This window comes from Xenopus laevis, chromosome 5L (assembly GCF_017654675.1).
Source record: "Xenopus laevis strain J_2021 chromosome 5L, Xenopus_laevis_v10.1, whole genome shotgun sequence".
In the NCBI taxonomy this organism is placed as follows: Eukaryota; Metazoa; Chordata; class Amphibia; order Anura; family Pipidae; genus Xenopus; species Xenopus laevis.
Window position 1 is genome coordinate 20,234,696 of NC_054379.1, and position 12,816 is coordinate 20,247,511.

The 12,816-nt window shown below is 38.7% G+C and overlaps 1 protein-coding gene across 1 annotated transcript in view; it reads right to left on the reverse strand.

The window, feature by feature from the left end:
- Positions 1 to 550: 550 nt before the first annotated feature.
- The window catches only part of LOC108716506 (phospholipase B1, membrane-associated), a 47,712-nt gene continuing 35,446 nt past the window's right edge, over positions 551 to 12,816 (reverse strand). The window contains exons 40-57 of the mRNA XM_018262693.2: positions 12,453 to 12,557; positions 11,649 to 11,744; positions 11,101 to 11,172; positions 10,003 to 10,080; positions 9,411 to 9,471; positions 8,806 to 8,864; positions 8,031 to 8,098; positions 7,660 to 7,703; positions 6,150 to 6,249; positions 5,947 to 5,998; positions 5,715 to 5,795; positions 5,268 to 5,333; positions 5,051 to 5,145; positions 3,423 to 3,504; positions 2,392 to 2,490; positions 2,186 to 2,281; positions 1,952 to 2,026; positions 551 to 1,662 (exon numbers count right to left, since the gene is read on the reverse strand). Of these exons, the coding sequence (XP_018118182.2) occupies positions 1,441 to 1,662; positions 1,952 to 2,026; positions 2,186 to 2,281; positions 2,392 to 2,490; positions 3,423 to 3,504; positions 5,051 to 5,145; positions 5,268 to 5,333; positions 5,715 to 5,795; positions 5,947 to 5,998; positions 6,150 to 6,249; positions 7,660 to 7,703; positions 8,031 to 8,098; positions 8,806 to 8,864; positions 9,411 to 9,471; positions 10,003 to 10,080; positions 11,101 to 11,172; positions 11,649 to 11,744; positions 12,453 to 12,557 (1,551 nt within the window). The 3' untranslated portion in view covers positions 551 to 1,440. The remainder of the gene's footprint in view (positions 1,663 to 1,951; positions 2,027 to 2,185; positions 2,282 to 2,391; positions 2,491 to 3,422; positions 3,505 to 5,050; positions 5,146 to 5,267; positions 5,334 to 5,714; positions 5,796 to 5,946; positions 5,999 to 6,149; positions 6,250 to 7,659; positions 7,704 to 8,030; positions 8,099 to 8,805; positions 8,865 to 9,410; positions 9,472 to 10,002; positions 10,081 to 11,100; positions 11,173 to 11,648; positions 11,745 to 12,452; positions 12,558 to 12,816) is intronic.

Genomic DNA, 12,816 nt, shown 5'->3' on the forward strand with positions numbered 1-12,816 from the left:
TAATTAAAAAACAAGTCAGTGTCTCAGTCACACAGGTTTTCAATGTTTCATTGAGTAATGTTTCCTCCTCTCTCTATCCCATCAACCTGCTAGCGAGTTGTTCTTAAAAAACAATATAGGAATATTTTAAAATTAATTAATTATATGGAACATTTTTGGGAAACTACTAATCCCTTCAAATTAAAGAATGTTCTTAGTTATAATTCTCTCCTTTTATGTAGGTCTTGTCTCCAGAGACCTTCATCCTCTTGCTACTGGAACTCTCTTGTCTCTATTTGTACGACTACATGAAGGCAAAAAATGACAGAGAGGATTCCTCTGCTGGGACAGAATCTCTAGAAATCTCTCCAGATATTTATCTCCAATGATGGTAAACATGCCCAAGAGTGAAAGGGAAAAGAATCCTGTTATAAAGCACCATAACATTGAGAAAGATGAGGAGGAAGAAGCGCTACGTGAGAGAAGGCAATAAGCAGATACATAAAGGCACTTACGTTTTCTCTCAGAGGAAAAATACAAGTTTTTGCTAATGAACATCAAGGATTAAAGCTTAAAAAGAAACACTCAGCTTTAATGAAAGATGAAGAAAATGACGGAGGAAAAATTAATCCACTGAAATGTGCCTTAAACGTAAAAAAAATTATTCCAGTACATTAAAAACAACTAGTGATGCACAAAATCCAGGATTCCGTTTGCGATTTGTCCAAATACTCTGCTTTTTTCAGCAGATTTCACCAATTCCAAGTCCCTGGCTTAATCACAGGACTTTTCAAGGAAGACAAGGATTTTTTTAACCGTGTGCAGTACTTTTCCCTCCTTTCCGCCTAATTTACAAATGCAAACTAGTAGTAATTAAATAACAATTTTAAATAATTAAAATAATAGAATACCACTGCTTGCTGAGATAAATAAATCCATCAAGCTATTGGTCACACACTGAGACATAATATATTTACATAAATTTCATTGTGTATTCAGTCTTTATTTTGCCTATAATTTGAACAGATTTACACGTGTATACAATAAAAAATACTTTTTGCAATTTTAATTCTCAAATGCATTTGGAATATTTACACCAGTGATTCATAAACTCTGGAGTAGGGTCCCCATGCTGTTCACAGTGGATCCCTATTAATAACATATTGACAAATGGTAAATTACAAGATAATTCTAAACCAATTCTTGGCTCCAACACTAAATTTGGGTCTCCTGAAACAAAGGTTATGTTTCAAAGCAAGTACAGGATACGAATAGCTGGAGCATCTGTGCAATTGAATAACGTTCGTGTTTCAGGGTAACTGAACCTGTAACCAAGAAGAGTTCATCTCAGAAGATGGCCTCCAAGGCCAGGCTAGAAGTTTGGATCTATATATAGGAATTTGGAAGAGTCTCTGAATTTCCAGCCTCTGTGGGTGAGCTTACGATGGGTGCACATGTGTCTCAGAAGGTGGAACCATTTACTGGTGATGCTTTCAACTTACGCATCTTCTTCCGATTGGCCATAGACATTGCAATTCCGACGATCGCACACCCTACAGCCAGTCCACCGATGGTGCCCACTATCACTGACCAGTAGGGCACCTGACCTTCTTTCTCTTCTGGTACGGGAGCTACAGTTTCAGGGAGTCCACTATTTTTCAGGGTGAAGAGATAAGGCTGGTTCTAGAAAAATATCAGAAAATGTCAATGTCAAACTAATAGGAAACCTACCGGTCAATTTATAACTAGTGTAATGCTACTAGTACAAGACCCACCAGGACAGTGGGTCACAATGTATGATTTAATTCCCACCTCAATAGTCTATATGAGATGTTTCTTCATATCTAGGTGTTATTTGCCTTCTTTGATTTAGTTGTACATATACAAATAGATTTGTGTGTAAGTGAATAGGACCTGGACTGTAAAGTTACAACTATATATTGTTTGTTCCCTATAGATCTATACTCCTTACCTGTGTAGGGCATTTCAGCTTGGAACGATCATGGGTGAAATTATTGAATTCATGCTTTTGTCCAATGGGTTCCAGCTAAGAATCAAGCAGATACAATCAGAAAAGTAAAGGGCCAATTCAACGTTCCAACTCTACTGGAAAACTTATATATCCACCCACAGTAACTCAAACCTTCATTCTGGTTTAAATTCAAATAGTATCCCCCTTATAGACAGAGAATCTACTCCCACTTACCATGCTGTTCCACAGGGCTATAGCCATCTCTGATTGGCCTCTCTCGGTGAAATGGAAGCAATCCACGGAAAAGAAGCTTATATCGGCATCACCGTTCTAAGGGTCAATATGGACTTATATAATTATTATTATCCTATAGTTATACAGCACTTGGTTTTAGGCACAGCTTAACTGTCAAGGGATCACTGAAGATTAGATAAACCTACCTTATCAACAGGCAGAACGCTGTTTTTGAAAAACGGTTGCACTACGACTGCAAAGTCTTCGCGATCCTGGTATTTCTCAGCCAACGCCACCACTTGGGTCTGATAGGACACAATCAACAATCAATAAACTCTTGCAATGATACTGGGATTTGATGTGTAGGTGGCAAATGCATCATCTAATTCACTGCTTATGCCAGAAGAGACGTTTGTTCTTGGCCACTGCATCTGTCAGGAGGTTGGGGCCACCAGAGGTGGCTTAGTACAGTAACGATCTAGCTATAGTGTTAAAAGTAAATTTTCCACTCCCGGGGGGTGGAAGAGTGCAGAGAGGGGGATACCTCAATTGATGCACAGGGAAGGTTCATTTAAATATGCTGCACAGCCATGTATCTCTCTGCAGTTTGCTCATCTGATTAAGGCCCAGGGCTTCTGAGTCCGAGAAAACCAGTGAAAAATAGATTAACTTGGGGTATAATCTAGGCTTAACTGCACATAGGTAAGTATAATATCTTCTTTATATATTCCCAGGTATAAATCTCTATTTCTCCGTATTTCCAGCTGCTGGGCTACTCTTTTTTCCCCTAATCAGACAGAAACCTTCCCATGGGTTAGTAAATCCAATCTCACCCTCCTGCTTACCCTGGTACAGGGCTGTGATTCTCTGAATTTCATGCTCTTGGGCTATTTTCTTTCCCCATGGTCAAGCAGGACACCCCTCCCCCACCATGGTAAATCAACCCAATCTCCTCCCTCAGTATTCACTCAGGTACAGAACTTTAGTTCTATGTGTTCCGTGTAATCCCTGGAGTCTTTACCATGGTCAATAAAGGGGGAAAATAGCTCAATGAGTTGTCACATTTCATCAGTTTATATTGGCCTTGGAAAGCAGTGTAAAGCAGGTTGATAGGAAATCTCCTAACTGGTTCTTAATTCAGAAACAAGTCCACACCTTTGCCTGACAAGTACAAAGCAGACCAGAAACCAGGGGTACAGGCAATATAAGCTCAGTCTCAATTCCAACCATTTCTCACCTGTAGGTCCTTGTTAAACTTTTTCATTTCAAACAGTTCCGGGGACCCTTCCCGTGGGTTTATGAAACATGGACAAAGATTTCTAAAGAAGAACAAACCGCATATTGGTTGTATTATTTGTCAGAAATAACAGGAACTACTTTTTAGATCCTTATTCTACAAGAAACTTAAAAACTGGAAAATATTTAGAAAATCCTAAATGTTCATAAAGGGAAGTTAAACGCAACAATTAACTATACACCCCCCCCCAAGACTACTTTAGAGCCGGGAAAATGTTTCTTAAATCTGAGAAGAAAATTGTTTCAGTTTCTCATCTGTAACAGGGGACAGAGTTTGGGAGCTGGATGTGATGTCATACCGGAAGTGATATGCCAGATATATTATTTTGTTCATGAAACGTATCATTTCTTAAATTTTTAGCAGTTGAAATACATTTTGATTGGATATAATATTGATTCAGTCTTTGGCCAAAGCCCAGAATAAACTTCAGTATCACCTCCAAATTCCCCACTTCCAGTTTACAATTATAATGTGCAGATTAGTGATGGGCGAATTTGCGCCGTTTCGCTTCGCCAAAAAATTCGCAAAATTCGCGAAACGGCGCCGGCGTCTCGTTTTTGACGCCGGCGCCCGTTTTTGGCGCCGGCGTCCGTTTTTCGAAAAAAAATGTTGACGCCGGCGAATTTTTTGCCGCGAATTTTCACGGGCGATTCGCGAATTTATTCGCTGGCGGCGAAACGCGCAAATTCGCCGCGAATTTGCGCCTGGCGAATAAATTCGCCCATCACTAGTGCAGATGGCTTCATCTACATTGAATTATGGATTATGATCCAAAAAGTAAGGTTGATTGTACATACGGGGCCATCTAAAGTGAATTATGGATGTTAATCCAAAAAGTAAGGCTCATTGTACATACAGGTCCATCTACAGTGAATTATGGATTATAATCTAAAAAATGAGGCTCATTGTACATACAGGGCCAGCTTCAGAAGTGTTGGGATGTTTCTCTAAATATGTAGGACTGTCCCAACAGTGGGACTTAAGTGGTTGTTTTCCATTCAGTTGCTCTACAGTCTTCTTCTTGTCATGTGTTCTCATTCTTGTACAAATTTTTCCATTTTTCCTGTTATCTTTCTCTACTGTCATCAATATTTTTCTACAGTCTCTATATACTTCTATTGTCACCATCGTGCCCAACTGTCACCATCTTGTACTACTGTTGCCATCTTGCTCTGTCATCTCCATATTTTCCTATTTCTCCATCTTCTTCTTCTACTGTCACCATCTTGTCCTACAGTTGTGCTCTTGCTACTGTCTCCATATTGTTCTACTGACTCCTTCTTTTCCTGCTATCTACATCTTCAACTGTCTCCATCAAATTTGTCACCATCCTGTCCTGCTGACTTCATCTTGTCCTACTCTTGCCATCTGGCTCTACTGTCTCTTCCTAAATGCAAAAGGGCCCCAAGAAGCAAACCTCAATGAAAAAGTAAAATAGCCCTGTGTTACAACAACACAGCTCATTCAAACACTTGGTTTTCACTAATCTTTTTAGTTTTTGCAAATCCCAGTTACTTACTACTTGCCTATTCAGCTGGCACTGGGAAGCCAGGCAGTTTAATACTTACGGCTTTAGCAGGGCACAGCCAAAATTGTTTGCCTTTACTCTGCGCAGTCCTTCCACCTCCAAAATCTCCACCAGATTCACAAAGGCTCGAGGGATCTGGAAAGACCACAGAATTCTGAGTTCAGTTACCATTTACTCTACCAAGAAAATCATTTTTCTTAATCCCTTTTACCAAACTAGTGATTATCAGAGTAATGCACGGATATACACTACAGTACCTCTTTGTATAAAATGTCCAAAGCTTTTTTAATATGGTCGACTTGATTGCGTAGGGAATATCTGTCCTGGAAGGAAAAAGAAAAACAATATAGATTTATGTAAATTGCAAGGTTTAAGGTATCAGGTGGTGGTAGCATGAGTACTGAAGTGGGGTAGCAAGTCACTTCCAAGCAATACCATACTGTAGTTATATTTTAATGCTAAATTATAGGACGTGAGATGTTTATACAGTGTATGATATAAACTAGTTCTCATTATGGGGAGCCAAATGGTAGTACATACAGTCAATAGTATGTTCCACCTATAAGGTCTAAACATGGGATGATATGGTAGGAATACTGTATATAGCAGATGATAAATCCCACCCATGAGGTCTCAGCTAACCAATACATTGGTGCCACCATCTTATATTGCAATAGTAATACTGAACACTAAGCTTTACTTACCCTGTTGTGGCAAAACTGGCAGAGATCGTTGGCACCAATAAAGACTGTGATAACCTTCCAATCTTCCTTAAAATTGATCATCTGATTAAGCGGAAGAAATGCAGGATATAACAATTTACCTTAAGCTTGCAATTTATAAATTTGGATTGGTACATTACCACGAAGTGTATATTCACCCCTAGAAACTCTGCTATAAATCAATACAAGGTTTTTAGGCCGAGGCCCCACTTACAGTGCTTTCTTTCATCTTATTCACTAGGGTGGTTGCTTGAGATAACATATTTCTAGTGGAAAAAGTGCAAAAAAAAAGCAAATAAGAATGTGACCCTATTGTTTTCGGTATTTGTTACAAGTGACCCACCCCCAATTAAAAGCTGGAAAGAGGCATAAAAGGAAGTCGAATAATTAAAAAAGGGGAGTATGTTTGTTACTTACTCTGCTTTGGCACCACTAATGGCTACATTAAACATTGTGTTTGCTTTGCCAACTCCTGTGGAAAATCCCTTTATGTTTGGATTAAATTTCTTCAGAATATCTTGAAAGGAACAGAGAAGGGTTCAATTTAGTTCAAGAAAGCAAAATAGGTTAATATTTGAGCAAGAAATTCTGAAATATATTCAGAATTCTTCTGCTGGTCACAAATGCATCAGTATCCTGCCGACTACGACAAATTGCAACAAGGCGCCACATATAAGAGCAGAGAATACTGTAAACTTTGCACAATACTCAACATGGCTGAAAAAGGTCTCATGGCTACAGTTTGCATACTTGAATATACAGGTATAGGACCTGTTCCAGAATGATTGGGACCTGGAGTTTTCCGGATAACAGATCTTTTCATAATTTGGATGTTCATACCATAAGTCTACAATAGGCTGGTTTTGCTTCCAATAAGGATTAATTAATTCTTGGATCAAGTACAAAATATTGTTTTATTATTACAGAGAAAAAGGACATAATTTTAAAAAATTTTGATTATTTAATTATAATGGAGTCTATGGGAGACACCTTTCTGTAATTTGGAGCTTTCTGGGTAACGGGTTTCCAGATAACAGATCCCATAGCTCTACTTGATTTAGGAAATACTAACGTTTAGAAAAGAATTATTGTAAAATATACAGAATTTCTTCAAAATAATACAGACAGGTAAAGAAACTGAACAGAAATAGGGGAAGAGATTTCAAAAAACTTCTCAACCATTTTCACATTTCCCTGATAGCAATAAAATGATTGAATTTTTTCACATTTTACAGATATAAACAAAAATTATTAGTATTCAAAATTTAGCAGGGGACAAATTATGCTTTTATTAAATTTACCCCGTAGAGTGGTCCTTTCTGACAATATGGGAACCTATTCAAAAAAGCTTCAAAGTATTTGTATTTTTTAAAGAGGTGCTTTACCTTTAAGTTCACTTTTAGTATGTTATAGAATGGCCAATTCTAAGCTGCTTTTCAATTGGTCTTCATTTTTATTTTTTATAGTTTCAATTTTTTGCCTTTTTCTTCTGAATATTTTCAGCTATCAGATGGGGGGGTCACTGACCCCATGTAAAAACAAATGCTCTGTAAGGATACATATATATTGTTATTGCTACTTTTTGTTACGAATCTTTCTATTCAGGCCTCTCCTATTCATATTCCAGTCTCTTTTTTAAATCAATGCATGGTTGCCGGGGTAATTTGGGCTGATATTGCAAATGCTAAATAACTAAAAAAACACAGATGAAAACCAATTGCAAACTTTCTAAAAATATCACTCTCTACATCATACAAAAAGTTAACTCAAAGGTGAACAACCCCTTTCAAGCTGGTGAAAACAATGCAAATAGATTTTCTGAGTTTTTTTTAAATTAAAACATTTGACCTGTCAGTTTTGACAATTCTGGAAATGGTCACACATTGTGAAACACTATGCAACATATTAATATGTGTCTCCTACTCACTGGGCAATGTTGTACATTCATCCAGGGTCCCATCACCACCAATGCTGAAATAAAAACAATGATATTTTTTACAGATAATGTTACAAAATAAAAACACAAAGTGTCAAACGAATGACAAACTCAGGGCTGTCAGTGAGATATTGAACTTGTGTGGTTGTTCTGTTTTCCTTGAAGAGGAGATAAAGTATACGAATGGAGACATGCGTGTGACTACATTGTAATTTTTTAAGGTGTGACCCCACATCTCAATAAATGTGTAAACCCTGAACTGGTTTGTAAGAGACTGGATCAGTTTTAGTGTAACAGGAGATCATTTGCTAAGGTGTTTGTATATATGGGTGCATTCATAAATGACACTTGCAAAGTCTTACCTCCAAGAAACCCCCCGATACTCAGTTGACATTTCATTGAGTGAGGGTGACTTTGCTCCATACGCTGCCTGCAACCAAAATAGAAACACTATAATTTTAAATAACAACATCCCCACTTTGCTCCATTAAAATGTGAGTTATTTATAAGGTACAGGCCACTGGGCAGTGGGCAACTATGTACTACCTTTTGCTTCAGTGTGCTGTGACACTCTTTGATAAGCACACTGAAAGCACTGATCTGTTACAATGCTACACTACTCAGTAGCCAATCAGAGTGTGGGAAAGTTTCTCAAGTATAAACCAGTACTGTGTAGTCAAGCAAAATATTTACATTTAGACCCGAACTTAAAGCCAAGCCTAACGGCAACAAAGTGTGTGGAATCCGCCTGTATATGGAACTGAGCTCATACTGTATATCCTACTTGTATCCCATTATATCCCACCTCTCTCTGGTACATCCTCTGCTAAGCCAGAATTTCTCACTTGCTTATTTTTATCATACTCAGTGGGTAGAACTGAGCCTACTATCTCACCTAATCTGTCCTTATGTCCTGGGCACCTGTACAACTGAGACCATTATGGATTTCTAAGACATCATTAGTGTTTCTCGTTTATTGGTCCATCTACTGACTTGTGTGTAACCGACTGGTTTTATGCTATTGTTAGTTTCTATGATATTACTCCACGGAATGAGAATGGCTTCTATGACATCAGTGGGCAGAACTTGACCCAACTCATCTGCCGTTGCTTATTAATGAGATTTCTCTGTACTTACAGTTAGGGAATCCCCAAGGGCTGCGACCACCTTGATGTCTGCTGGGCGTAACTTGTGCACTGATAGGGTAGATAAATGAAATATGGATTAAATAACGTGGCCTTACACTTATACATATCACTATGTCATGAGCTGGTCTGGTTGGTCAAAGCCATGCCTGACCCAGACCTGCAAACCTGCTATGTCTGTTTCCCTGATCTGCAACACAACAAAATAGCTTTTTCACTGGGGAAGTGGTGGGATTACTTTACCCAAGTACCCAGACAGGGTGCCCGTGAACCTTCTCACTGTCAGGGAAATGGGGACTTTCTGTCCAAAACCCAACCACTCTGCAGGTATTCCATGCCCCATGCTGGTCTCACAAGTGCAGCACCATTATAACAGTTTCCAATGGGAGAAACTCTGTAACCTATGTCAACCAATCAGATTGCTTTCATTATTCTGACTGCTTCAAACAATAGAAAAAGTTAACTGCTGGTCGTTGTGAATAAGAGGCTAGAGCACATTTTGCCATTCTTCTTTCATAACACTGGAAGTTCCACAACCTGCCCAAATAGTGAGTGATACAACAGATTTATTTCCTAGTAGTTTGGGTCTGGTCTTACCTGATGTTGGGATTTGGGAGGAAGGTCCGGCTGCCTGGCACATCATGTCACTACCCCAGTTCTAAATAATAGGAAAAGAAATAGCAAATTTTAATACCCCCCTTCACTCCTAAGGCTCTAAGGTGCTGTTCAGCTGGACAGACTTACAGTAATGTAATCCAATGGTTTAGCATCAGGGAAGCAGATTGCACCTACATTTACACACTGAGGCACAGGCACTTACACCATATTCTTGCAGTGATTTTCAGTACAAAACTGCAAAGTCAGTCACTTACTGTAAATAATAATACAATGGTGTGCCCAGTAACCACATCATCAAAGTCTCAGATGTAACTGATACCAGGCAACACGGGTGGGAACATATAAACGAATGTACGTCACAATATCAAAGAGGAAATCCACCCATGTCATTTCAACTTTCCAACATACATTAGAGCTATGGGTAAATGAAATGATTGAAAGCAGTATTTGTTTATTTCCTTCTGTTCTCTGCATTGCTGGTTCTGAGTATTGAAACAATGTAGCAGATCTAAGCCAGTCCTAACATTCTATTGCCGATCATATAATAACCCATTTAAGGGTGTAGACTTACCGTTACAGGGGGCGGTGTGGGCTTTGGAGGGGAATAATTGTAGTTGCTGTTTTTGTATGTCCTTAGGAATGGCTGATCCTGAGAATAAGAGGAAACATAAATGAGATCAGTATTTGCAATGAAAGGATAAGATCCACTTAAAGGGGTTGTTCACCTTTATATAAACTTTACGTTTGATGTAGAGAATGATATTCCGAGACAATTTGCAATTGGCTTTCATTTTTTATTATTAGTTGTTTTTAGAGTTATTCAGCTTTTTATTCAGCAGCTCTCCAGTTTGCAGTTTCAGCAATCTAGTTGCTAGGGTCTAAATTACCCTAGCAACCAAGGATTCATTTAAATAAGAGACTGGAATATGAAGAGGAGAGGGTCTGAATAGGACAGTGCATAATAAAATGTAACAATAACAGTAAAATTGTAGCCTTACAGAGCATTTGATTTTTAGATGGGGTCTGTGGGGTCAGTGATCCCCCATTTGAAAGCTGGAAACAGTTAGAAGACAAAGGCAAATAATGAAACAAAAATGAAAGGAAAAACAAAGACAAATTGAAAAGTTGCTCAGAATTAGCAATTCTATAACATACTAAAAGTAACCTTAAAGGTGAACCACCCCTTTAAATACATCGCCATGTTCTTCAGATTTCCTTGGCCAATATGGACCAAACCCAATTGTCAGATTGTCGGATAACACATACTCATACATACTTATACATATTCATGATCAATACACTGGAGGCACCAAACTGGCAATATTAGTCCATGTATTGTCAGCTTAATCCTGTTTTGCAAATTCAAACCAAGATGAGTCTTTTCCCAGTTTGAGGCACAAATAAGCAACATAATGGGCCAGATTCAATTCAGTGAGAAAAACGTATCTCCCTGTTTATCACATGATAACTGTATTGAAATCTATGGGGAAGAAAACTTGAATTGACTTAGGAGAAAAGTTTTTCCTACTCAAATAGAATCTCGTCCATAGGTTTTCAGGTGATAAACCATAAAGTAACATTTTCTCATTGATTCGAATCTGGTCCAATATACAATAAATCCCAAATAGACCCTGGTCACTGACCAATCAGGTTCTGCATTCTTACTTACCTGAGTGGGGCAGCTCAGTGCATCAATAGCCACCAAGTCTAATACATCAGTTTTCTTTCCAACAGGCTCCAGCTGAGGAAACAGAGAATAAAAAATCAGGTGCCAAATACTCACACCAATCAGCAGCATTGGATGCAGTGGGGGTCATTCACTGTGTTACATTTATATCTACTATATTAATTATATTTATACCTGTAAGACTGTAAGCTCTACGGGGCAGGGACCTCCTTCCCACTGTGTCTCTTACCACATAGCACTTAAACTATTTGTTCTGATATAAGCTCTGTGTATATTCATTGTGTTATTTGCCTTCTCCGTGTATACTTTTATATATATGGTACTTTTATGCACTGTACATCGATGTGGCTCCTTAACAGCGCTTTACAAATAAAGTTATACATACATACATACCTCCTACTCCAAAATACAGTACATAATGATAATAAAGAAATTAATAAATCACCGTGCCCGAGAGGCCAAACTGCACACCGGTATTCATCACTAACAATAGCAACATAATGAGCCCCCTGCTGGTAAATTCTCCTTACCATATTTTTCCATAGCATCCTGGCCATCTGTGAATGTGACTTCTGACTGAGGTGAAAACAGTCTGGGGCCATGAACGATGTATCCGGGATCCCATCCTGAGAAGAAGAGGAGGAGTTATACAGGATATTCCAAGCATGAGTCATGTATTATAAGGGATAATGTACCCCCTACTGTAAATGATAAGGATATTAGAAGTCACTGAGGGGTTCTGTGACTATATAAAGGCACAAGGCTGCAGGCTGAGTTATACAGGGAACTCTAAGTATCACTCATGTATTATAAGGGATAATGTACCCCCTACTGTAAATGATAAGGATATTAGAAGTCACTGAGGGGTTCTGTGACTATATAAAGGCACAAGGCTGCAGGCTGAGTTATACAGGGAACTCTGAGAATCACTTATGTATTATAAGGGATAATGTATCCCCTACTGTAAATGATAAGGATATTAGAAGTCACTGAGGGGTTCTGTGACCATATAAAGGCACAAGGCTGCAGAGTGAGTTATACCGGGAACTGTGAGTATCACTCATGTATTATAAGCGATAATGTACCCCCCTACTGTAAATTATAAGGATATTAGAAGTCACTGGGGGGTTCTGTGACCATATAAAGGCACAAGGCTGCAGAGTGAGTTATACCGGGAACTGTGAGTATCACTCATGTATTATAAGAGATAATGTACCCCCTACTGTAAATGATAAGGATATTAGAAGTCACTGGGGGGTTCTGTGACCATATAAAGGCACAAGGCTGCAGGCTGAGTTATACAGGGAACTCTGACAGCAGGTATTGGTGCTTACCGTGAGTTTGGGAATTTTGGGATTGCGGAAAAATGGCTGTAGAACCACAGTGAAGTCATCTCTTGTGTCGTACCTTCCTGAGTCAATCAGCTGTTGGGTGTTGTGCTGTAACAATGTAACAGAGAGCCTCATAAGCCACTTAGTATTAATGTTATAGTCACAGCAAACCACAGTATTACTGCAGTTTGGTCTGTATATGAATACAAGTCCATCAGGTATAGGATAGGATGGGGGCATTACTCGCTCACTGGCAGTTCCCACTACAGACAGCTGCTGTGGGTTTAAATACAAGGATCTGCTCAGGGGGTTCAGTCATCTTATGACTCAAGGTGACATTTCTTATCTGTTACTTGTGCCACATATT